We start from the raw sequence: 27,193 nt of genomic DNA on the forward strand, positions 1-27,193 counted from the left end.
TGGTTGGTGACGGTGATAACCTCACACCCTGGCAAGGGCACAGCCAAAGAACTGGGGTCCATAGACGGCATGACTCCTCCATACAAACCTCTACGTGACTTGCCTTGATCCAATTTTCTAAACAGCTCCGTGCTCAACAATCGATCACTTCTACAGAATGAGTTTCAATTGGACACCTTGGCCTGGGTGCAATTCTTAGGAAGAAGTTAGGATACTTTCACATCAACGGTCCTTAACGTGGGAACGATGTGGTTTCTTAAATCCACTCCTGGTGAACTAAGTCTCATCAACCAGAATTAAATCCCTTGGGCTCCATACTGTGAGAGGGGCAACGAGGCTCTATCAGAGTGACTTTTATAGCCAGAAAAGTGACATTTGCACGGTAGCCAGTAGCCGTGCTTTGCTTTCAGAAACCAACTAACAGGTACAGGAAGTATGCCAAAGGCATTATGAAAGAGAAAGGGGGGAAAAAAACCCAAACCAACGACCCCTCAAAAGAGTTCAAGCCTGGTTTTGGTCTCGAAGTCACCGCCTACCACCCACAGCAGCCACGTGGTCTCAAGTTCCAGCTCGGGAATGCGTTTCTCTCGGTGAAGGCAGATCCGGTGTCCCCAAGAGCAAATCCAAATCACAGAAACGAGTGAGCAGCCTTTATGTGCACACACTAAGTTGCTTTTATTAATCCAGCACGGCATGCTACAGATACTGTACAGCGTGAACATTTATTCATTACAAAAATGGCTTCCAAACCATTAAAAATGAAATTGGAATAAGAGCATAAAACGGAACAGTAACATCACAACTGTTAGGAAACATTCAAAGTATTCACAAAAAATGTTATAGTTAGCATTTTAATAAACCAGAGAAAAATCGGAGACAGGTTTACAATCGCTTCATGTCAACTACAATGGCACTGAATGAACAGGTTTCAGCTTTATACAGCATTTTGCAACATCAACATGCCTAGGTTTTTTTTATTTTTAAAGTTTGCTACCTACTTGTATGTCATACGTGTACATAAAAGCGGCAGCTGGTTTATCCTTTAAGAGTAATCTAATATACAGAATTTTGGCCCTTAAGGGTTTATACCTCTTCATTTAAAATGCTTTCTGGACAATCTGCTACCAAACACATCTTGTTATAGGTGACATTAAAACTACATACAAATCTACCTATGTAACATCACAGCAAAACATGATGAACAAAAATACAGCATCAAAAAGAGGGAGAAAGCTAAAGTCACTGAGAATTTTGGCACATAAAGTTTTGCACAGTCAGGCCACGTCCTAAGGGTGCAGGACATTCAACTGTGAGTTTAAAGGGGAAACAGGATGGTTCCCACTGTTGCTTATACAGCGTCGCTAAAATTCCCTCACTAATTTTCAAGTCTTGTTTTACATAATGGCTTTTAAAGCAACTTTTGTTAATGCTACTGATCCTTTAATGCAACTATTCATGTCCATTTGGCGGTATCTGGGTTTCATACAGAAAAAAAGTTAAAAAGGGAAACAAAAAATATATATATACACATTTTTATATATAAACTTAAAAACCTTGTACAAATGAGTTGTTATATATAAGATGCTGATGCTAAGGGGGAAAAAAACTTTATACAGTTTCAAGAAAAATGAAAACATATTTTAAAAGGGACGACATACAGGTTCGACGAGCAATCTCTAAAGCAATAAATACTACTGGTCCAACAGCGTTGTGATTCCATTAATTGTTGAGTAGCATCCCCTCCCCCCAAAAGAACAACACCATGGAACAAGGTATATTAACACATTTTAACCCTTTGTTTCTGTACATTTAAACAATAACAAGTAACATCACAATAAAAGTTGTTTCACACAGAAAAAAAAAAGTAATGGCACTGCATTCGTCGTGCCCTTATGGTTTCAAAACCAGATGTAAAATGATTGGTTCGCAAGCTCGTATTTAATACAAATAATACAGAACCAACTCCTTCTGGAGGGCTGCTTCAAAATTGCTTCTTTTTTTTCCTTTTTGTTTTTTAATCAGTCTTTTAAAACTAAGCTATCCGAACTACATAACAGTTATGTATATATATATATTTTTTAAACGCTACAAAGACTTTAAACAGCTGTTGATAAAAATTTTGGTAGAATCATGAGGTTCTTCTCTCATCTACATATTTAAAAGGAGAAATTGAAATAAGAATGGGTCAAATATTGACCAATGAACTTGATAAACATTAACTAATGTAGCCACGTGGCACAAAATTAAAAGAGTACAAAACAAAATCTTTCAAGGGGTTGGGGGTAGGAGGAGATAAAGAAAAGCAAAATGAAACACTACACAAACCATCTGGGGCTAACGAAGCTAAAGCTATTCTAAAGACTTGGTTACAAGGGAGAGTGGCTGGGGTTGGGCCCCGGCCAGAGAGTTGTGGGAATGTAAGGAAGATGTTGACGGTTGTGCAATAGATGAGGAGGGCATGATGGGCGGCTGCAAAGCGGCGGGAGGCAGGTCCAGGGCCCCGTTGGGACAGAGGGCAGGGGCCTTGCCATGGGCAGCCTCGGCAAGCAGGAGGGCGGGCGGCGGAGGCATCATGGAAAGGTGGGCCAGGGGGTCGGGTTTCAGGGACAGCGAGAGAGGCTGGGTCTGCTCAGTCTGTGACTTGGCGTCTTGGGGAGGGGATCCTAGCAGATTGGGGGAAGGAGGAGGCGAGTCTAGTAAGCTTCCATCTGAAGAGGGTGGACTGAGGCAGCTGCCTTCACCTTGTATGTAGCGAACGCACTTTTTTTTTCTCCTAGAAACAGGGGAGAGAGTTTCTGTGAATAAAAGGCAAAGGTGCCAAGGGAGAGAGTTATCTAATGCTCCGAGTCAAGCTGAAGTCACCTGACAGATGTCCCCATGGAGGTGGCACGCCCACTGGCCAGAGGACCACTGAAGTTACACTGGGCTGCCACACTCACTTAACACTCATACCTAAGCTTGCTCTGGCGAACAAAATACTTCAGAGTATATAGAACTGCCTACCTACCTGCTTCCCCTGCCCCTACTAAATACCCATGACCCCACCTGTGCCCAAATGTAAGTGAGCTGACTAAAGTATGCCACCTGTAAGTGGCGGCATTGATTTGTCAGAAAGTGGTTACAACCAAATTGAGATGAACTGAAAAATTTGTTATTTCTCTTTGGCTTAGACATTCCCTCACTTTCCCATCATACTTTCCCCCAATTCCCACCCCCACCCCCACCCCCAATGGTGTGTGTGCATGTGTGTGTATAAAAAAGAGAAAGACAGAGCTCCTTCCCCAGGCGCCTCATATAAATATGAAACTCAAAATGTTGACTATTGAGCCCACAGAGCTGAAGGCAGTGCTAGCAAGAGGCTTAAAGGTTTCAATACACCACCACCATCACCACCACCACCACCATCACCACCATCACCACCACCACCATCACCACCACCACCACCAGGCTGCTAGTGCCCAGAGAGCTTTTGGGCTTGTCTGTTAAGAACCACACCAAATCAAGAGAGGTCAGAATCAGGTGAGAGGAGGGGGAAAACAAAAATAAAATAAACTAAAAAAACAAAACAAAACAAAACAAAAACGAAAAAACAAAAAAAAACAAAAAACCACCAAAAACAGGTAGAAGAGGATAACAAAGGTGGGGGAGAGGGAAGAATAAGAAAAACAGAAAATGATCCAAAGGAACAAGAATAACTGGTTGTATGGCCTGCAGGTTGTGGATTAAATTATGATTCAGACTTGATTTTTTTTTTTTTTAAGGTTTGGGGTCTTCCCCTCCCCCACCCCAGAGTGAGAAGGCTGGAAAGGAGAGACAGTGAGGATGGCATGGAGGGGCGTCCTGCCCTTGTCAATATGCCAAGGCCAGTACATGGAGGGTGCAGCATGTCACAAGAAAGTGATGACAAAGAAGAAGTGACAGGGGTTGCAGCATGGACCTTCTTGGGTTTGGGTTGTCCTGATTAGTGTTTAAACCACAAAGACTAATTTTGCCCTATACCAAAACCAGCATCTCCCCTCTCCATTTCCTGTTTATGTAAGAGAATTTCAGAGCCTGTCTTTCCCCAGCAAAGGTTGGGGAAATCAATTCAAGAAACTGAGCAGGTGACCTCAAAGCTTCTCACACTATAATCCCAATCCAATGGGATAATATTTGGTAGGAAAGGTGAGCCTGGGATCAACCCCACTCATGCTATAAAAATAATACAGATATGGGAATGTGCTGCTCTAAGGAGAATATAGTCAGAACCGTGGCTGATAACACTCCATCTAAAAACAAGTGTGCAAGTGCTGGCCAGCTTTCCATCGCTAGAAAGCAACTAAGATGCTGTCTGGTTGAAGGTAACCACTGTCAGATGTCACTAGCCTTTGAAAGGAAGGGGGTATAATGAGTTCCTCCAGGGTCTATGCCCCAGAGCTATTGGATCAAGCCCCTGAGTGCGTGGGGTGTGGACTCAGCAAGAAGGTGGGAGCTGGGAGGGCAGGGGAAAGGGGGAGGGGAGGGACATGCTTGGTCTTCCCTGCCTCCCAGCTGGCTGGGATGGTGGCCTCATGGCCTCAGGGTCTATCTGTCCCCTCTCTGGGTTGGAAGGAACTCTAGGGGAGTGAGGGCAGCCCCCCTCACCTTCAAATTGACACGGTTCCTTTTTCTCCTCTGGGATAGATTATTTTACTGTGGGTTCTGCTCCCATCCCAGAAACCCAAGAGAAATAATTAAGTCTCTCAGAGTTTTAAACCACCTTAGCCTGCAGATCAAAACATGCTCCAAAAACTAAGATGTCCATGCATTTTAAAAATGGGAGAAGGGAGTGGGTGGGGGTTGGGGGGGGCATAAGCAAAACTGGGAAAGCAATAGGGAGAAGTAGAGAGAGAAGAAAGGGAGAGAGAGAGAGAGAGAGAGAGAGAGAGAGAGAGAGAGAGAGAGAGAGAGAGAGAGAGAAAGAGGGGGGAAAAAAAACCACAGGAAACAAGGGAATGACATCAAGCAACATTCCATGCTATATTAGGGCAGAGTGAAAAGATGGGAAAAGCAACTTGGTGGGCTCAAAACAGAATCTTGTTAAAAATGTCCTCAAATGTCAAATAAAATTAGAAACCCTGTGTAGTGAGTGAGGAGCCCTGATTGGCTAGGAGCATTTCTGGTGCTCCGCTCACCCCTCCCGCCCTCCTTGTGACACGGAAATTTCCACGTCATGGGGATGAGAGAGTGGAGGCATTATGAACACGGGACATGAAGACTATGAATGAGAAAGCGACACTCTTTCTAACAGGTGGTTGAGCAAAAGGCAGTTGGAACACACACACATTTCTGACCGGCCAGAAAATACCTCGTTTTGCAACTTTTCTTTTTTTAAAGCACATTTAGTCCTGTTGATTTAGCATCAAGCCAGATTCTGGCAAAGTAAAGAGGAAAAGTTGAGGGGAAAGGGACAAACCCCCCTCCTCTAACCCTCCCCACCTAGGCTCCATCTCTAATCAAGGAGTGGCCTCTTACAAAGCCATTTTTAGCTTCATATGGGTTTATTCTGAAAGGAAACTGAGCGTTCTTCCTAATCTGGCTTTGGAGTTACACTCTTAAAAGTGCAGAAATGTATCTGCTGAAAGCTTTTAGGGTATGAAAAAAACATCCCCCAACTGAAGGAAAATGGCCACCAGGAAGGTTCTAATGGTGCCAAGAAAGAACACTGAGGAATGATGAGGGACCCTCTCAGCATCCACGGATGGCAACACTGCCACACTGCCAGCCGGCCCCTCAAAGCTGCACTTTATGAAATCATGTTTATGAAGCAGCTACAAAGGTTTGGTTGTTTTTGTTTTTGTTAAAAATGTCATGAAAATTCGTATCTCTGAGGAAGCTAGCATGCCCTGGCTTTAAGCAAAGTGCAGGCTGTGTCTGAGAAGGAAATGTCCATCCAGTGTCAATGTTAGTAATGAGAACTTTCACCAAAGGGAGAGGGGAGAAGAAAAAAAAAAAAGCCACGTCTAACTCGCAGTAACTGCTTCCAAAACAAAACAGGGATTCATAAACCACCACTCACCTCCCATGAATAAAATAACACAAACCAGGCAACAAACTATATTGCAAGGTGCATACAATGGTGTCAGCCACACATGTCTACAGATCGTGAGAAACCCTTAGAGTGGACCCTGCAATTAGCTCATGCTTGGCCATGGCAGGGCGTCTCGGAACAGGAGTCCCCAGCTAGTTACCTTCCTACTCAGCACAAAGAAAATTCAGACACTAATTCACTGCCTAGCTAGACAGGGTAAGCAGAGTTCCCGTCTTCCGGGCTCGCCCTAATTACCTAACATCTTTTGTCAACTCCATCATGAAACTCTTTACTGTTGCACAGAGAGGACCCCGGGACTGGGTAGAAAGGACATTTGTCAACTCCGTGAACACTGTCATCTTGAAGAATGATTGAGAAGCCCTCTCCTGTTGGGTGTTCACCCAAGGCCCCCATCCTCACTCAATGGACAGAGGGTCGTCTGGGGAGCGCCCTCTCAATCAAGACTCGCAGGCCCTCTGTCCCCTACAGGTGTGGTCAACGCGGGGCCCTTCACCAATTTCTTGTAAGGCATCAGGAGGGGGAAGAGACACGGTAGAGTCGTGGGCATGCACGTAATGGGATGGACATCTGATCTAACGTCTAAACACGGAACACATGGCAAAGGCATGGAGGAGAGGGACACGTGACAAGGGAGGCACTACAAACAGAAAAGCGTGTTTGGGTGTTGAGATACCTACCATCATAATATTCCAAATTCAAAGACTGCTTGTATCAGAACAAAGAAACAACAAATTTAACCAAAGGTGGTCATTAAAGGAAAGGAAATGAGACAGGAACTAGTTGGCATCCCTCCACCAAGAAGGAAGTAGCTACACCTTCCCTGAAATTATAGGTTGGATGGAAGCCTGCAGGTGGAACCCGGGTGTTTCATTTGGGCTCTTCTGACACATTCGGGAACCAATGCTCTCTGTCTACATATATAGATGTGTATCTTGTTCACTCTGCAGGCTAACACACGGTGCTGTGTGCGACTACCTGACTCACTGCTTGCAGCCCTTTAGCTGGTGCATGCCATTCAATGCCACACTTCTTTTCAGCACTGTAAAACAATGTCAGCTAACCAAGCTCCTCTGTACAGTGATGTGGTTTTTAAACATGAAACAAAAACAAAACAAAACAAAACAAAACCAAAAAAGGCCTGCCCCAGAGCACTTCTCCAAGTGTCTTGACTCCCGCGTGCACGGGAAGGCTATTGCTGCCAATTTTAGCTCATTCAAACCTTTGGAAATGGTGTTCTCTCTGTACAACATACAGGCCACGGAAGTATTCATTGGGCCGGGCCAGTTCCAGGACGCTGGCTTTCAAAGCAAAAGGGTAAGTGCCCGTTCTGGTCGGTTAGGGTGGTGGTCTAAGCCCTACCTCCAGGGTTATGTTATTTGTAAGAGCAAGGGGGGAAAAGAGAGTAAGAGAAAGTGGGGAGAGGACCCAGCATAAAATTAGCAAGGGAATTTTGAAGAATGAGGATCATTAGTCATTGATGCCAGTGCGGGAATAGATCGGAACGAGGTCCAAATATATTGCCACACTAAAGTACCAGAAGGACAGAATGCTTTGATTTTCCCGAAGGCCTCACAGTGGTAATATACCTGCACGGTTTGCACCATAAAGTCTGTCGGTCAAGCCCGAACAGTGCCCGACACTTCTTTGGAGTATTTGCATCTGTTAGCATAAGGTAAACACAAAAAAACACAACACAATGGTGGGTCGTGCTCAGTTGGATGTGAAATCTCAGCTACAGCTGCCTTGTCTTCTAGATCACCTCGGTTCTATTTGATTGTCTTCCCTCACCAAGGGCATGAAAGGAAAGGACTTCTATGAGTCAAAAGAAAAAAATAAAATAAAACGATAAAACACACACACACAAAAAAACAACAACCAGAAACCAAAAAACAACAAGGAAAAATAAATAAAAATAGAGAGAGAAGAGGAGGGGAAAAGGTGACGACGTTGTTTGCGGCTACCTAGGCCAGGGTTACGATGGGATGTCACTGAGCCCCATCCTGGGCTGTCATGAGGAAGGGGGCTGGCAGGCAACATCCCTGGGAGGGGTGCGCTGGGATTTGCTGTCGCTGACCCGAGGAGGCACAAATGATGCTGTTTTACAGTGGCATTTTGGCAGCAGCAGCGGGGGAAACAAGCACATCCCTCACAGAGCAGTGTCCCGCGCCCTCGTGTTTCCTAAGATCCACACACAGAGCTACAAAGCGACAGGCCAGAGAAGGGGAAAAGGACCGAATAGACCAGCTGCAAACCAGCACAGCGAATCTGGGAAATCTATACACACCTGCAAGGGCCGCACCAGTTATTCTGTTGATCAAGGCCAAAGCGCGCTCGGCATTTCTTAGGAGCGCTCAGGTCTGAATGAGTTCAAGAGAGAAGCGAGCAGAGGAGGACGTGGGAGAGAGAGAGAGAAAAAGAGAGAGGGGGGGAGGGAGGAAAAGAAGGAGGGGGGAAAAGAGAAAGATACAAATAAGAAAAAAATAAAAATAAAAAAGGGAATAAATCAATGACCTGGTTACTAATTACAAAATATTGACTTTTGATTTTTAACTTTAATTTAAAAAAAAAAGGTAAAAATCACATTCTTATTCAACTTGTGAAATTAGCTGTTGCAAATAAAGCTGCAGTATCCCTTCATTAAGGACTGTCTTTCAGATTCGGTTTGAGCTGATAAAGGGAAGTTAGATACTGAAGAACTAGCTTTTAAACAATACTTTTCCTCTTTTGGTTCTGCTTTCCTTTTTTTTTTCTCTCAATTTGTTTTTCTTAAAGAAGAAAATAAAGCAAAGGAGGGAATTAAGTTTGTAACATGCTTTTTTCTTCTCAGAGTACAATAGTTTAAAAAAGAAAAAAAACTACAAATAAAAACAGAACAAAATGAAACAAAACAGAAAGAAATAAAGAAAGAAAAGGGTTGTGGTACTGGGATATTGCAGCTTTTGGAATGCTCATCTTTCTTTTTAAATCTATTTTCATTAATATTAAGAGAGGAACAGATAAAGGTCAACAGGTTGTGTGAATGAGCTGTTAAGAGTTAGTTAGAAGCTCATAGCAGCATTTAAGCAGGTACAGTCAGTAAAATGCTAGTGGATATGCAAATCATGAGCAGAAAAGCAAAAGGAAGAAAAAAAACTAAAATAAAAAAAGCAAAGGAAAAAAATAATCATACTGTGGATGCATGCTTGCGTGAGAAAACTTAGTGGGAGCAATGAAAAAAATGCCATTAGATTAAGGAGGTTTATTACTGAATTCCTTCCATTTTTTTTTTTTTTACCAGTCTCTTTTAAAGAAATACTGCATATTCAATTTGCACAGTTAGTTCAACTCTAAGTCACTGTCGTCACTGCTTAAACAACTGTTATGGGAAAAATAAATAAATAAACAAAGCAAAGGTTAAATTAAATTAAAAAAAACAAAAACAAGAAACAAAAGCAACTGAAAAAAAATCTACTGAAACATACAAAACCGTGTAGATGGTCATTTTAAAGAATGTTCAAATGTCATACGTGTTTAATGTTAATCAAACTATAATGGCAAGAAAAATTAAAAAACAGTTTAGCAACTATTTTAACGACTCAAAATGACATTAGCACCTGTAATCGGAGGAAGTGAAAGGCAAGGATTTAGGAAACATTCGCTGTGTTCTGAAAAAAAAGAACAAATTATACAAAGCCTTCAAAATGTTTTTGTTGTTGTTTGTAAAAGCCTGGCCTTCTCCAAGGGACCTCTGAGATTGCCTATGCAGTATTTCTAATTTCCTCTAAAGAATGACAAACCTCCTTAATTTAAGTTGGGTGCAATTTACCACTGTAAAGGCATGCATCAGAACATTCAGGAACAGCCCAGTTAATATCAAACACTCACACACACCCCTCCTACGCCCCTAGCCCCCTCCTCAGCACTACTCAGACACATACAGAATAAGCAGACTGGATAAATCCCCGCATAGGCATGCCTACCGCTCTCCAGTTACAGGCTCTACAGTTATTTCAAAACACATTCCACTAGAATTACAATGTGCTTTTCATGCAACAATGAATGTTACTAGCTTTAAAAGGGCAGTCATAAAGCAATTAATTAAAATGCATAAACAAAAAGGCTGGCTACTATGGGTTCCCCCACAATGTCCTGGCCTTGAGTTTCTCCTGCCTCCCCCAGAGAGAAGCCTACATAAAAAGAGTGGTCCTCAAGAGTACCGCTCCTTCCTGCATCCTCATTATTCTAACTTACCATTGGTCTCTCCGGGCTGCTTGTCCCTTTTCCTCTTCTTTTTCTTCCCCTGGATGAACAGATAAAACACAGGGAATTGTTTCAAGAAACAAATGGGCGGAGGCTGTCTAGGCTCACCTGGGAAGGAGGCGGGAGGAGGGGAGCATACTGCTCTCTCCATCCACGGCTCCTTGCGTGTTTTCCAACCTCCAACCCCCTTTACTCCAATGCACAAATGAACTGTGTTCCAGCTGGAGGAACACCCACCCAGGAGGAGAAAAGAAGGAATCAATGATCAGTAAAGGAAAGATCTCTTTCTGAGACACCTATATCCATCCTCAAACCTGATCCAGGGCATCTAACTCCACAAGAGGGAACCGGATGAGGGAGACGCGGGAGCTGTGCAGGGACAGAGGTGGAAGTGGCCCAAGCGCCCGCTGCCGCAGGACAAGTGAAAGCTGAGATGACTGTTTGGACTTAGAGCCTCCCTGCCCCATGTGAATCTCTTATTAAGGCCAAAAGGTCTTCATTCTGAATCAAAAATTTAAGCTTAACTAGGGGCTTTTCTTAGAGCTGCAGCATGGGCCTTGGTTTTAAAAGACAGAAGGGGGAATAAAAAACATGGTGAAATAGAACTGGGTATCATCTAAGCTCTTTTTAAAACTGCTGAGTGGACATCCATAAAAGAGGGGCCGTTCTCTGCATTCCTCTCTTACATAATTATCATAATACTCCTGATAATAACAGCTAACATTTACTGAGCATATACGATATGCCAGCCATGATTCTAAGTGTGCGAGGCATGTAGGCTCATTTATCCTCACACAATCCTATACAACAGGTACTGGTACCATTCCAATTTTACAGGTAAGGAAACTGAAGCACAGAGGGGTTACGTGACCTTCCTGAGATCACAAAACTATCAAATGGGGGGGCCAGGATGAGAACTTATGTGGCCTTGGTGCCACTGTCCTTATTCACCAAGCGGTGCTGCCTGTATTGAATGCATTGCCCTCTGAGGAAGGTTTTAATGAATTGGGGCTGATGAACTGCAAGGCGCCATTCACATTCTCCAAGCTGACCCTCCTTGACATCCTGACACTCACCTGTGGCTGGGGATGTAGAACGGGACGAGGAGGGCATTCTGGATAGGTGGCGGCCTCGTCCCAGACCTGAAACTAGTTCTCCCTCACCTCATTACTGCCTGTCCGAGCCATAGTTAACTGCCTGGTATATATGAAATGTCACAAACAAAGGCACGCTCTTACACGTCAATTTGCTTCAGAATATCTAAACATTACTTTTGCCTACAGGTTCTCATGGTACAATGACATCAACTGCAGAAGAGAAAAGAACAGTGATAGGTAGGAAACTTGAGAAACCATAAAGCTTTTTGAGGAGAAACTCAGGGTGGAGATGCCATAGAATCTGAACTCCATCCAAGGGCTGAGTCAACTGTTTTAGAGAAAGTCCCTCTTTTTGATCAGATCTTGGGGCCTGTACCACTCGGGGCATTTGTCTTGGCCTTCAGTTCAGTGTTTCCATTTGAAACATTTGAGGTTCCTTGATATACAATGGAAGGGAGGGAGGGAGGAAAAGAAGAAGGGAGGAAGGAAGCGGTTTATGTGCTGTCTCATGAACCTCTCACATAAGGAGCAAAGTGCCACCTGGCCATCTTGAAACAGGCAGGAGGGTCTAGTTTCAGTTTATTGAGGAGCCTGAAGTAAAACTCAGCTGGACACAGCGATGTCAGCATCTACATACCCAAAAGTTTCTCAGTCATCGCTACTACAGCGTTCACCCATCTTCAATCTCTTGCAATACAGTCTAACAGGCAGCTGAAAATTCCACTACCCATGGGAAGCTGTCCATTCAGGATAGACAACCGAGATGCTCACGAATGAGGAAATGATCATTTAGGCTAAAGGTTTCTAAAGGACAGGGGCTGTGTTTTAATCGAAAGAGGACATGAAGAAACTTAACGCTATTTAGCGAAGAGGGAGATACGTCTCAAAGGAAGCGGACACCCTGTTATCCCTTTAAATTTAACAAAAGAAAGAAAAGGCCTAAAATATTATGGTCAGAGGGAAAAAAATCAAGACAAGCAAGTGACCTAGAATGTATCTCCTTTAGCTAAAGTAGAAGAGCGAGAAAGGAAATCATGTTCTAATACAATGCCAGGGGTCAGATGTCGCTATGGGACCTAAATGCTTTCTCTTGTGCTCCAGAATGTTCCAAGTCCAACAACCCAACTATGACTGTTAAAGGCTTCTGTCACCACTTGGCTGGAAAAGTAGGAAAGTAAAAGAGGCCTGAGGTTAGCTTGGAAAACCTTTTCCAGAAGACCCTTTTAGACCAATGACCAAAGTAATTTATAGAGGAATTTCTCTATGACGAGTTAAAAAAAAAAAAAAAAAAAAAAAAAAAATGCTAATAAGCTTCCATCACAATTAAATACATAAAAGCTTTAACTCTTGATTCTTGCTCCACTGACTTTCCTGGGGCACAGAAGAGAAGGAGGGAAAGAGGGAGGGAGGGAGGGAGGGAGGGAGGGAGGGAGGGAGGGAGGAAAGTGGGAGGGAGTTCACACCCATGAGCACCAACCCATCCTTGTAAGACTCTGATAGCACCCTTACAAGGGATAAAGCTCCTGTAGCCCCAAATCCAAATCACCTCTAAACTATCTTCAAGTCTTACCAGGGGTTCCCCTATTATACCAAACCCTTCCAAATGTAAAACAGCTAAAGTCAGTCCAAGTGCCTCAGGGACCTTCTAAAACCTAGAAAGCACTTTACAAAAAGCCTTGGGAAACACCTTGTCTAACCTACTCCAAGTAAATAATCGCAGCATTCTCTGGAAGCTATCACAAAGTTGGCCTTGTACCTTTGTGGAAATTTCACCCTGTACAACTCTGGGGTTAACTATGCCCATAGACCATAATGTAAATGGCACACGTTCACTTGTGCAGTGCACACCCTGCACCGCAGTACCTGCAGGTCGTACTATGACCCAAAATGCCTATTGGGGATATGATATCCATAGAGTAGCTACATTCCTCTGTGGTACTATTCTAGATTACTCAAAGAATTGGGTCTGTAGCACATAGAAACTAAAGATGAACTCTAAGAACTTCTGACCCCAAACCAGGAGAGCAGCTGTCCTGAAATGAGACAGCTGTAACGTACAGAGGCCGGCCTACTGCTGGAAAGCTGCACCTCGAGGTCAGGTGGGGGTGAGCATTAACTTTCTCATCCTCTTCCTTTTAGCTCCAGAAGAAAGGCCTCCCCACTGCACACATGCTGAGGACAAATGGAAAGGTCCCAAGCAGTTAAAACCTGTGCATGACCATCAATGAATGACAAGGGCTCTAAGAACAGCCACCATGCCACTGAAAGGTACTAGCACTAATTCCCATTTCAACTCCCAAGAGGACTACAATGTAGTGTTTCCAGCTAAGGGTGGTGGGACCTAGAGGGAGATAAAGATGGGAGTTAAGCCCAACGGCCTCGGTTCTCTGTTCTCCCTCATCCACACGGCAAAGAGTAGACTAGCAAGCATGTGTTTAAAGGCATGAGAAGGGAGGAAAGCTGAAACTGCGAGTCAGAGCAAGCAGAAGCCAGCGTTCGTTCAGGACCCCCGTGTTATGGCAGCTGGTTGTGGCTTCCTGATGGCTGCTAAGTTCTGAGAGTCAGTATCTGAATGAACTCTGAATCCCCACAACGCTGTGCGCAGAGGAAGTTTCACATCAGCAACAAGGGCATGGATCTGAACTCCCTACACAGAGATGATGTCCATGGGACAATTAGGTCAGGGAGCAGACTAGTGAAAAGATCATCCACGGCTCCGTGACACTGATGAGAAACAGAGGGAGGAGCCTGTTGCTGGCATTAAGACAAGTTTTGTTTTACCCGCAAAAGCAGATGGTAAAATCACTTCAGAAAACCAAATGCTACCTAATAAGGGACATTTCATCCATCTAGAGAGGACGGAAATCACAGAACTTGAGCTATTGGGCAAAATAGAGAATAAGAAAGAATGGTGAGATGTGACAGAGGTCTCCAGAGGAGAGCCAGTTTATGGGAGAAGAATCATGGGTGTCACAACCACTGCATTAGTAAAACAATACTACAGTGTTTTCTAAAACCCAGGAGGAAATCAGGTAAATCCTGCAGCCAACAGAGCCCAGGAACATGCACAGCACACAACACATACCCCTTCACACTACCCTTGCTGGGTCCCTGCCAAAGGATGACTTGTAGTGGCTGCTTTCAGGGATATTCCCATCATGCCCCTCAGGATGAACTAGGCTTCCAACTTCCATGGCACCACAGCATGAGGCAGTTTCATTTTTCCCTCTTAAGGATGAAAGGCCCTACTGCAAGACCTGTGAGGAATTAAACTCTCTCCCTCCACCCCTACCCACTTCCCTGTAAGACCACCCCACGGACCATCGCTGAAAAGCACGTAAGCCCCATTGGGCATATCCTAGAGCCCTGTGTCTTCAAAGACATGGGCAAGAAGGTATGCACAGTCCCAAGTCAACCTCATGGGCGCTGAGCTGGAACACTGGAAAGCAGCCTACTCCCTAAAAAACTATGCTGATGGAGCCATACTGGTGGCCAAGACAAGACCTTCCATTCCTCCAGCCCGGCGCTCGGACAAGATGCTAATGGTTCCAGGAGTGGGCAGAGTGAAGGGTTCGGAGCCCCAATTAAAGGTGGCAGTTAGCATTCCCTTTGTCCATATGGACAGCCAACACGTGTCGACAGACTCAAATCCTGATAAAAATGATCCACCTACGTAGTTATCCCGTGCGGACCAGCCAGGGTACAGCTGCATGTGAAGCTGTCGCTCCTTCCGGGCCAGTTCGTAGTATTTTGCTTGTTCTTCTCTAGAGAGTGCGTGCCACTGGAGAGGACAAAGGGGGAGAGAGGGGGGTGGGGGGGAGAGAGAGAGAGAGAGAGAGAGAGAGAGAGAGAGAGAGAGAGAGACGCAAAAACATCACAAACCACACTGCGGCCGGGGCATGAATAAGACTTCTTTTTCGGACGAGCCCATCAGAAATGGTGTAACGTGCAGATATTGACAGTCTGCATGGTCCAGGCACTAACGAGAGTGAGAGCTCAGAGAAAACTTGAGTTGTCATCTATGTTATTCTATCATGGACTCCCTCTCTGGGGATGGGCACATTAGATTATGGCTGTGGCTGTCATTCCAATGCAGCTACTGGTCTTGACTCCACGAAGGCCGCTGAAGGAGTCACAGATAGCTGAAGGGAAAGGACTCTCCAAACAAATGGGGATGGGGACATTTTGTCACCCCACTCACTGTGTCCTAATCCATTCTCCCCCTCTTCTCCCAGAGAGGGAGTCACCTACCCTTCGCCCCAGGATTTGGTTGATGGCCGCGCTTTCTTTCAACGTGCACTCAGCGACGACCTTTGCTCTCATTTCCTTCATATACAACATGAATGCATTAAGAGGTTTCTTTATGTGGGGCTTCTTCTTTTCTTCTTCCTTTTTGGAGTCCTGATGCTTTCTGGATGTAGACAAAATAGACAGACACAACCCAATAAACAATTGCGAGATCCAGCTTCCTCCACAGCAGAGAACCTCTCCGTGGCTGCTCACCACCCACACCCAGCAGTTTTGAATGAAAAGCACACTTCCACTTTTGGTCTTTTCCACCCTGGAAAATGGAACAAAAACAGCCTGGGGAGGAGCTGGGGGATGAGAGCAGATGTTGTCATCACTTCCTCCAGTTTCACAAATACACAATTTTCCCAGGCCAGAGGGAAAAACACACTGTGGCGCTGTCCACCTCAGGCGGCATCTCATGCTTATAGGACAGAGCTCCAAACATTCAATGACAGGGTTAGGGACAGGGACATGGTTGCAAATCCCAATCCATCCAAGTATACGAAAAGAGAGTTCTCTTCTACCCCACAGTGGCCGCCATCCATGAAACCCTGCAATGTGCATGTAACTCTTTGTAAGAGCCCAGAGCCCACAAACACCCGGTGTTTGCCGGCGTCACAGGCTGTGCGGCCAGCCTTGGGCAGAGCCACCACCTAGCAGCCTCTGCACCAGCAACAACAGGCTCAAGATGATGCAAAGGAGAAAGCAATCAAAAGAGCAACACTCACGAGCTGTGGAGTGAGCCGACGTCACTCTGAGAGGATTCCTGTTTGACTGTTGGTGTGACTATGGCCGGGTGGGGGATGCCGGTCGTATGTAGAGTATGATGTGGTGGGACCATATGGGGAGGGAACCTAGAAGACAGAAAGCTGTGTAAATCGTCAGAATCAAAATGAATGAATGGGGAGGGATGTGTACATACAAAAAAAAAAAAAAAAAAGAAAAAAGAAAAAACAGCACGTAACACTCACATGAAAGCAACCCAAGGCATATGAAACCTGTCAGCATTAATTAGCGATAAATTAAACATAATGATTCTCATAATGTCATTAAAGCCAATCTTCCCCTTCATTATTGTTACTGACATGAGACATTACGATTTTTAACATCTTTAGCAAAAGACAAATTTAACTCATGTACTTGGGCGGAAAAGTAGGCTTGGACTACCTGCTGGAAATCACACGTCCACTTGTTTTTTTGAAGCATTATTAGTGGCATCTAAGAAGATAATTTCCTAAGTCCTAATCAGCTCTACAATGAAAGGTGAAATCTTTTGTTGTATATTGACAGCTAAATAAAATATTAATGCGGCTGAAGGATACACACATTTTTGACAATGCTGCATATGCCTCATTAGGCCTCATTCTACTGATGGGGTGCAATAAAAATTTTCTTTTCCTTTTGCTGTTACGCCCTATCGTTTTGACAGGAATGGAAGCGCGTGAAGCAGAAAGATGGGGAAAATCCAAATATTTCCTATTTGGTTCTCAACATAAGCCACGAGCATTTTAAATAAGTTTGTATTCTTTTATGGAAAGATGCAAAAAAAAAGCACTATTTTACACACATGCTCGAAGCTCTGAATTCTGATCTGTATGCCCTTTCCTGCTCTAAAATATCTAGGATTCCTAAATTACTTTTACTTAATATACTGCCTATACATTAAAAGGCCTTCTAAATGAGTACAGAAGTGTAAAGAAAGATGAGTGAAGTTTGTGCTGCCTCCTCTAATACTGTCTCTTTTCTGGTAAGTGCTTTAAAACACTGTTTAGGTTCTGAATTGGCATTTCCCAACCATGCAAATTAGCCAGGACTTAGAGTAAATTTCTAAACATTCTGGGCCCATCTGCAAACCGACAACTGGCTAGATCAGACAGACAAAAGGCTTTCACATTTTCTGATATGCTTGGAGTCACCACGATTTGTACTAGGTTAGAAGAAGCACCCCCTTAAAGGAACATACAGTCAATCATTGATAGTTTCTGCGACTTTAAGTGAAATGACATTATCGAAACCAATTTTACCAAAGGCTAATTGACATAAACAAGAGTGTGGTTCCTATGGCATCTCAATGTTATATAACACCATGGTGTTCAAAGAAAAGATGTTATTTGGGAACCTGCTGTATACTACTGTAGAGAAAAATAGAGCAAGGGGCATAAACCAAAATGGCAGCCTTCAGGCTCCAACCTGACAAGGTTATGGAAGTAAGCAGATGGGAGTGCTGTCCAGGGGAAGAGGAACCCAGATGAAGCCAACTGCTGCTTTTTTAATAAATAAAAAACAAAACAGTTCCATGTACCACCCAGGAAATGACAACCTACTCTTTAGGAAGCCACTTCTGGTGGGGAGGTGCTAATGAGGATTTATCACAACAGTTGTTACAAAAGGATCCTGTATTTATTTACAAGGTTTTTCCTATAGGTTGATTGGAGATGAAAAGTTTCCATTCAACCAAAATAATGTAACAAATTTTAAGTTGAAAAATGATGAAACATTAAAATAGTAGTTGACTCTGTATCGATCAACAGAGAAAATACCAATGAGGACGGCAGATTTTTGATGGGGACCTGGAGTCACAGTGGACACTTGACTCAGAAATTCCACCCTGATGTGGCCCTCTCCTGCCTCTGCCTTTACAAATGTAAAACTATCAAAGTTTGGTAACAATTACATAATTTTCAAATAAAAATCAGGTGAGCCCTTTTAGGGTTTTTTAAAAAAGGAAGAGAAACACCCTATGAGGGAGGGGGGGAGAGAAAGAGTATATGAATGAATATGAGAATAAGAGAAAGAAACCAAACAACCTCCATCCCCTGCCCCCTGAAAAAATGGAAAGCAAACCCCTGGGAGGCACTTGGGCTCCCAAGTTACACCCTGTTCCTTCCAACTGCTCAAAGACCTCTGAGGAAACCTAAGTTAAGAATATGTGTTCTTGGAAGCCCTTGGGTGAAGGGGTGGGTGGAGTGGCAGCTTTTACTGTGAATTTTAAAGGCTTGGCATTCCTCAAATACATACGTTCCATTCCTGCTGAATGAGAATATGTGTACAGACATATGGGGGGGGTGAAGGGGAGATGTGAACAAACCCTGTCCATGTGTGTGAGTGAGTGTGTGTGCGTGCGTGCGAGAGAGAGAGAGAGAGAGAGAGAGAGAGAGAGAGAGAGAGAGAGAGAGACCAAGACCAAATACTACAGAGAGACAACCCAGTTTGAGTACACTTTGTGGGGTGGGGAAAAATTTCCAGTGCAGTCATTCATGAAGAATGAACCTCCAAGTTCATATACTTGTATATCGGAAAAACGTATTGCAGAAAAAAAGACTGTGTGTGTGGGGTGGGGGGAGTGGGGTGGGGGGGTGCTATATGCATAACTTCCTTAAGAAATTCCTTTCCGCAGACAACTGTTTCATGAAATGCAATAAACACCCTAAAAATTCCAAGCAGCTCATTATATACCCCCGTCTGCTATTATGGCTCCAAGCCAGAATATAATGATGAACCTTAACTTGTTAAGGACAACTAATTTTTGTTTCTGGCTGTCTCAGGGGCTTCTCACTTACTCACTCTCACTTTACTTCACTGTTGACACGTTTCTGTTAACTGGATGTCATCTGCCGGCCTTGATTTTATGCACAAGCAGTAGGATGCATTTTCCTGTGCAACAATCCGGCTTTGAGTTGCATTAGGTTTGTCATTATTCTCTCATTTTCCCCGTTGCACTTGTAACATTTCATCTCTCCCTGCCTTATTTTTTGTGAGCCACGGTGCACCCACATTATGGTTTATACATGATCTCTCTCCCTTTGAAGCCGGCAGATTTCAGAGCCCGCTCTCGTCAGGAGAAGAGCCTTGCACCAATTTAGCAGGCTGAGGGCCCGGAGCTCCAACATCTCAATCTAAAGGGGGTCACAGGGTGGCACAAGTGAGTGTCAGCAAGAGCTGTTTAATTGCCAATCTAGGCTTCTCCATGGTGTTTAAAGTATAATGACCCATCACTTAATTCTGAGAAGTCCTGGCCCTGCTGCTGAATAGAATGAATATCAAAGGGTGTTCTGGAACAGGGCAAGCTGCCTACATTTCCTATAACTGCCATAAGTATAATAGACCTATACTTCTGTCGCCCCATTACCACAATAATGTATTTAATTTGCTGTGTACGCTTTGTAACTAGCTACCTTTCATAAGGCCTACCTGGGGAATCACCGCCTCCCCCTGCACCTGGAGTCCCCAACCTTTCTTCCCATCCCCCCCTCTGCCCACCTATAAATCACCCACTAACCTTCTAATGATAATTCAATCAATAAGCTTAACCTCAATCCCTATCCTACAATTACTTCACCACTTTTAACCTCTGGAATGCACCAAATAAACAAACATGAAAAGCAATCAGGTGCACATTATATAAATGCTGGGATGGAGGGAGAGTGAGCTGTGGGTTAGAAGCTGCTCAGAAGCTGCTCTCCTCCTGAGAGACTCCCCATTCGGTCCCATGCTTTGCGAGGCTGTGATGATATTATTTAATGAATACGTCCTTCCTCTTCTCACTGGAGAAGAGAACACACAAGCATTCTCCTCTCTAACCAATGCTGGTGTGGATGTGGAAACTGACATGCTTTATCACATGTGGGAAATGGATCTTGATAACTGCAGGCTATATATGACATAATTACAGGTGTTAGATATGTTACAGTTTGTTTTCCTTAATGAATGTGGTTCTTACTCTTCCCCCCACCGAAATCACTGCTTTGTAAGTTGGCCTGTCATTCCAACCCTTCCTCTGGTCTTCGGTACCCATGTTGGCCACAGAGATTGAGGCAAGAGGCTGGGGGGGGGGGGCAGCATCCTTGCCATGTAATGCATGCTAACTGAATCATATGCCATCATCAACATGGATTAGTTGTTGCAGCCCGTCAGGAAAGTCTAAACCTCCACCGATTTAATTAACTTGACTGAAAATCAGATGAACAGAAAATAAAACTATCATTAGGAGCAATTAGTGACTACTTAAACATACTGCTGCCAACCAGTTTGTAAATAAACTAGCAGTCACTGAAAAATTAGCCAGAATTAATTACAGGGAGGAAAAGGGGATTAGTAAAATCGAGGGACACACATGTGGGTATATGCGTGCATGTTGTATATGTAGTTATATGCTTAAGGATATATGAATGTTTATATGCACATGATTTTTTTTTTTTAACTCTCAAAGATTCAGAGTTCCACAGGCTATGTGGTAGCTACCAGCCACGTGTGGTTACTGAGTACTTGAAACGTGGCCAGTCCAAACTGAGATATGCTGTTAAGTACAAAATACACATCAGATTTCAAAAACTAAGCACAAAAAAAGAATGTAAAATCTCATTCACAGTAACATTACAGGGATAACATGTCAGAATGATAATATTTTGACTATAGTGGGTTGAATATATCACTAAAAAATAATTTCGCCTATTATCTTTTTTTAACTTTTGCTAAATTTGGCTATCAGAAAATTTAAAATTCCATGTATGGCTCAGCTTGTATTTCTATTGGACAGTGATACTTTAGAGAGGGGTGTCCTTGCTTCCTGATGCTGAAGAATCTGAGTTTGAAAAGACCAATAACCTTTCCTCAAATTCTTCTTCATATAATAATAAAATTACCTCTACCCTTTCCCTCCTTATCCAGTATAGGGCAACAGGGAAACAACTCTTTAAAGAACTCTGCACGTTCTACTTCTTCCTGCCTTCTTAAACTCCTATTAAAAAAAAATGCTGGGCCGGCCCAGTGGCTCAGTCAGTTGGAGCTCCGTGCTCCTAACTCCTAAAGCTGCCGGTTCGATTCCCACATGGGCCAGTGAGCTCTCAACCACAAGGTTGCCGGTTCAGTTCCTTGAGTCCCGCAAGGGATGGTGGGCTCCGCCCCCTGCAACTAAGATTGAACATGGCACCTTGAGCTGAGCTGCCTCCCAGATGATTCAGTTGGTTGGAGCACAAACTCTCAACCACAAGGTTGTCAGTTCAATTCCGCAAGGGATGGTGGGCAGCGCCTCCTGCAACTAAGATTGAACACGGCACCTTGAGCTAAGCTGCCGCTAAGCTCCCAGATGGCTCGGTTGGAGCGCGTCCTGTCAACCACAAGGTTGTGGGTTCGATTCCTGCAAGGGATGGTGGGCTGCACCCCCTGCAACTAGCAACGGTAACTGGACCTGGAGCTGAGCTACGCCTTCCACAACTAAGACTGAATGGACAACTTGAAGCTGAACGGCACCCTCCACAACTAACATTGAAAGGACAACAACTTGACTTGGAAAAAAGTCCTGGAAGTACACACTGTTCCCCAATAAAATCTTTAGAAAAAAAAAAAGATGCTGTTCAATTGACTGACTCAAAGATGCAACCTTGAGGGGGCGGCCGGTTGGCTCAGCTGGTTAGAGCGCAGTGCTCAGGATACCAACGTCACCAGTTCGATTCCCACATGGGCCAGTGAGCTGCGCCCTCCACAACTAGATTGAAAACAACGACTTGACTTTGAGTGGCTGGGTCCTGGAAAAACACACTGTTCCCCAATATTTCCCAACTGAAAAAAAATCCCTTATGTTCTTAAAAAAAAAAAAAAATTCTACTTTGAAATTTCGCCATCACCTACCTGGGAAGTTCAGGATAATTTTTCAGTAGGAGGAAAGTCTAATGCTATATGCGTCTTACACCATTAGAACCACATGTGCCTGGATGGCCTGGGAGCAATCTAGAGAACTTTCTGAGAAGTCACCCTTAGTTGAAGGCCCCGGTTCTTGGAACTCACCTGGACATGGAAGCGTTGACAGTCAGAGCTGTGGGATAGGGGTGACGGAATCCTCCTGTCGTGATTGGGTACACTGGCTGACCTTGCCTACAAAGAGGGGGTTACAAAGTGAGAGAGTGCACACAAGGGGAGGGGGGAGAGAAAAAGAAGAAAAAGGAGAAGTTCACTCTGCACAGTAAGCTTTATTCTCATTTGATCAGAACAAAAATCTTGGGGATTGTACAGGAAGGATCAAAGGGAAGAAACACAGAACAATTTGAATGCCATAAATCTGATAGGAATGGCTAATTAAATTTTATAACCTCTGCTTATGTCAATAGAGACCCTCTCCCCAAGCTGAAACTAGGTGTTTTGTTGTAATAATTAAAGGCGAAGTCTCGCTTGCTTTAATGGAGCCATCACACTAATTGAGGGCTACACATCCAAAGGAAAACAATAATGAATGTAAATTTATACCAAAATAAAGTACAGTGAATCAAAGGACTTCAGTTGCGCTTTGGGCCTCTTTCGGTATTTAGATCTCGGTGAGAAAACATTAAATTAACAGAGCTTAATTTGTAGCCTTTTGTCAAATTAACAAGTGTTGACAAGAGTTACCGGGGGGGAGAGTCCCCAAGAAGAATTGTGGGTAACCAATAGACAATCATACCTCATTACAATAATTAAAAAATACAGCAACATGCAAAATAGCATCCTCATGAAAGACACACAACTTTTTCTGACAGAGGGTTGTCTGAGTTGGCTATTCCTTTTTATCTAGCCTTCAAATATCTCCCCATCAGCTGAATGGGGCAAGTGATGACTGAGAAGTATTTGAGGAATGGCCCCACCTACTGAAGGAAAAAAATGGGACACAAGCTCATGTCCATGGTCCATGTCTACCTTTCCAAACAAAGTTAAGGAGAAAAGAATAAACAGAAACTACACTCGGGGTTGGTATTTAGCAAAGCAACTACATAATGCAGTTGTTTTTTTAAAAAACACAGTGTAGAATCTGTGAAACTAGAGAAATAAGGGTAGAATGGGAGTGTGTGTGTGTGTGTGTGTGTGTGTGCGCGTGGGGGGGTGGCATGGGGTGGAAATCAATCTAAAATTATATCTTCTTTAAGGTTATGAAAGGCTATCTTTCCAAGACCCAAGTTTGAGCGTTTTACCAGGATTTATTTATACCTGTTAGGATTCAATAAATTGTTCTGTGTTTTAAACAGTAGAGACCACAGATAAACATGCAGAAATATATACACAAAAACAAAATCACAAAACATATCACACACACACATACATACATATATACACACACGGTATGAATATGCATTAAACGCCTTTCTACCCTGATTTTCAAAAACACTTCTAAAGTTGTCTAAGGAAGGTTAATGGGTGGTACTATAAAAGCCAGTTGGGGGGATAGGAAGACAAATCACAAAAGGCAGTTGGATGAGGTGTGCACTGCTGGGAGCTGGGGCTGGTATCCGGAAGGCCTCACATGCTGGAGTGAGAGTCTGGCAGCCCCACGACACCCCTCATAATTCAGTGAAGCATGTTTAACAGGCAGAATCTCAGAGAGATGCTCGTTTAATAACATGGAGCTTCTCAAGAGACAAAACTTTCCACTGTTGGTATCAACCTTGGAGTCATGGTCGCGACGGGGTTGAGGTTGTGGGTTGTGAGAGAATGACTCCCATTCCCAGTCCTGGGTTTCAACAATGGGTCGTGACTGCTGTCACTCCGCTGCTGGCTCAACCCAAGGGCAGGATTTCAGGTTGGGCTGCCACCAGCAGAGGTGCCATGACCAGTTTCACTGGGCAGACGCCCTCAGTGCCTTCTGGACTCCCTCAGTACCTTAGGGCACCTTAGTTCACTGAGAGGAACCGAGAGGTTTGGGGAACCACAGGTTCAGAACACTAAGTATCAATACCCCTTCCCTACATCATCCATCCAGTGGCTACTGACTGGCCCACTCTCCCACAGGGCATCTCAGCAAGGAATCTTTCCCCCATGACTCCCAATGACCTCCCTCACCAACCCTGTCTTCTGAAGCACATGCATACATGCACAGAATAAATCATAAACATGCCCATGTAAGAAACAAAAAGGAAATTAAAAAATGGAACTCCTTACTGTGGTACTAACCATCCTAGCGGATGGGGGATTTGTCCTACGGTGCCGGGCGACAGTGGGTAATACGGAGATATGTCTGGAGGGTGCGGAGGCCGTGGGATTCCTGAGAGAAGAAACAGCATTTTAGGTACAATGGAGGGAAAGAAGGAAAGAGAAACTGTCTGGAGATGGGAACAGGGAACGTGTGAAGGGAGACATCCTCCTGTAATCCTAGCAAGAGGTCCTTTTTGCAATTATGAGCGTAAGAGTTGTCGGTAAATTTCATCTCTTAATCCCTCCACCCCAGTTTGAATAATTGGTTTGTCTCATTCTAGATGGATCGGTACACTAGGTAAACAGAGAAAGACTCAGAAAATGCCATCCTGGGTATTTCTGCCTCATGTGATTGGTGTGATTATTTGAATTTAAAAAAAAAAAATCTAAAGGGTTTGGCACATAGTACATGATCAAGTGGCATTAATTCCCCTTGCCTTCACAACTTAGCTCTTCACTCTCTTTAATTCTAATGACTTGCCTGCATGAGAGTTACTTTGGTTTCTGACATACTTTCTGTGTTACGGCTTCTGGAAAGGTTACCCTTGCCGTCTTTCAAAAAGGTTAACTCCTCTAGAATGTCTCCACCTCAGCCTAGAAGATGAGCTGTAGGGGAAATTCACCAGATCCCACGGCATCTTATACAAGAGAGAATCTGACCTGAGCAGACAAGATGTTGGAGGCCTGGTATACTCACTTCAAAAACTAATTCTCTAGAGGACAGAGTCACTGGTGTGAGTTAACCCCACCTGCTGATGTGTCACGGGGCTAAGGGCCTGCACAAGACACAGAGGGCTCAGCCCTGAAGGTCCATGCCACAGGAGCATTTATTCATTCCACGAGAGCACATCCAGCAATCAATGCTTAGAAAGGAAGAGTGCTGGAGTGATTCTGACACTGAGGAGCTGACGTAGGGAAGCCAAATGAACAATACCACAGAATGAAAGCAGTATTGAAGGGCATGAGCTGAGTATTCGTGGATTAGAACTATTACATTTAAAAAAAAAATTCATTCAGGAAGCTTTTAATCTGTAAATTAATTCTCCCTGGGTGACATTTTCATGCAGACATTGCTTTCTCTCTATTACAAAAACCAAACAGATTTAGTTGGGCTTGGACCCTACACCACGCCATTCGCACACTTGAAAGAATGTTCGCAGAGGAAAAGTAAACAGTCCGCAGACGTTAATCATATGTTTTACGATAACCATTTAAAAGCTATTCCCTGTACTACCATTATTTAAATGAGACGTTGATGCTGCCATTCACTCGTGGAGCCTGGGGCCGGCTGGCGGCCCCATCTAGCCATCCGAGCGCCAGGCTCAGTCCCCCATGAGCACAAAGGGGGCTCAGAGGCTGGTAAAAACCAGCTAATGTGTGGCTTCATTCAGGGGCAGCAAAAGCCGCCTGAGCAGGCAGTCTACGTCAGCCCAACACCAAACAATTCCCTCTGACAAAGTGATATGGAATAGTCATTTAAAATCCATCCTTCTAATTAACTAACTGGAAAGAGAAACCCCAGCCAGTACAGCGCCCAGCCTGAAAGATACACCCTGGCCTTAGCTGTTCTCCCAAGACCACCCCACCATGAGCTGGGGCTGTCTGCTTGTTTTAAATCTTGTTGTAGGTTCTTTCTTTTCCCTTTGGGGAAAAAGCAGTCAGTGAGCACATAGGATGGAAAGAAGGGGACGAGGCTGAAAGAGATGGCAACTTCTGTCTGAGATCCTATTGGTTGTTGTATAATGTAATGAGGAAGCCCTGGGAGCTCAGTTTTCACATCTGTAAAATGGGCTTGATAACACCTAGGATATTGTAGGGGAGGAAGGACCCAAATAAATCAGCACCGATGTGGTCTCTTGAGGCTGCAGCAACAGGTCATCATTAAGTGACTGGAGTCCCTTAGCCACCAAGGGAACCAGGGCTTCGAGGAGGCATGCTGTTAGGGCTTATACTCCCAAGGAGCTGAGAAGGAGGCTATGCGATGCTTCCAAAACTGTTACTGCCTCCAAGTCTGTTTGAGGCTCTTGGAATTATAAGCTACTCCTGAAAAAACACTGAATGATGCATAGCCAGGTTCCCACGACAGCCCCACCACCACCCCCTTCCAGGGGTACCTGGAGCTCTAGAGATCTTCAGCTCGACAAATGGACTTGCCCGGGAGAGAGAAAACCAGTCCCTCCCCAGAGACCTTTTTCAACACTGAGGAGAGGAATAGGACCCCCTCCCCCACCCCCTCCCCAGCAGGTCCTCTGGTGGCACCAGAACACGCGGCCTACCTGTTTTGGGGTCTACGTCAGCTGGTAAGTGTGGAGGTGGGTTTCCCGGGGTGAAGTGCTCATTGCTGTACGTGATAAGAGGTGTGAGAGGGTGGACATGGTGAGGGTGCTGCACAACTGGCACTTTGTTCGACTGTGGGGAGGAAAAGAACAGAGACACCATCAAGCAGGGTCCTCAGCAGCACAGGGCCCGTGGGTTCCCAACCACACCCGCCCACCTGGGTGTCCTAAGATGCACTCAATTCCGCACAGCCCTGCTGCCCCAATGCACAGGGCTGCCCCAATCC

The 27,193-nt window shown here is 44.3% G+C and overlaps 1 protein-coding gene across 35 annotated transcripts in view; it reads right to left on the minus strand.

Moving 5' to 3' along the window:
- Positions 1-650: 650 nt before the first annotated feature.
- Positions 651-27,193, minus strand: part of TCF7L2 (transcription factor 7 like 2) — a 192,420-nt gene continuing 165,877 nt past the window's right edge. For 7 of the 35 annotated variants that reach the window (XM_074339027.2, XM_074339025.2, XM_074339035.2 and 4 more), the window contains 10 exons: positions 26,907-27,039; positions 24,598-24,700; positions 22,480-22,566; positions 16,425-16,565; positions 15,658-15,817; positions 15,080-15,187; positions 10,301-10,349; positions 9,664-9,714; positions 8,355-8,427; positions 651-2,773 (listed from right to left, as the gene is read on the minus strand). In XM_074339027.2, coding sequence (XP_074195128.1) covers positions 2,350-2,773; positions 8,355-8,427; positions 9,664-9,714; positions 10,301-10,349; positions 15,080-15,187; positions 15,658-15,817; positions 16,425-16,565; positions 22,480-22,566; positions 24,598-24,700; positions 26,907-27,039 — 1,329 coding nt within the window. In that variant the 3' untranslated portion in view covers positions 651-2,349. Of the gene's footprint in view, positions 2,774-7,655; positions 7,730-8,354; positions 8,428-9,663; positions 9,715-10,296; positions 10,350-15,079; positions 15,188-15,657; positions 15,818-16,424; positions 16,566-22,479; positions 22,567-24,597; positions 24,701-26,906; positions 27,040-27,193 lie in introns of those variants that run through there. The other 28 variants (XM_074339030.2, XM_074339042.2, XM_074339038.2 and 25 more) reach the window with 16 other exon arrangements.

Source organism: Rhinolophus sinicus, chromosome 15 (assembly GCF_057876585.1).
Source record: "Rhinolophus sinicus isolate RSI-liver-muscle chromosome 15, RSI-T2T, whole genome shotgun sequence".
In the NCBI taxonomy this organism is placed as follows: Eukaryota; Metazoa; Chordata; class Mammalia; order Chiroptera; family Rhinolophidae; genus Rhinolophus; species Rhinolophus sinicus.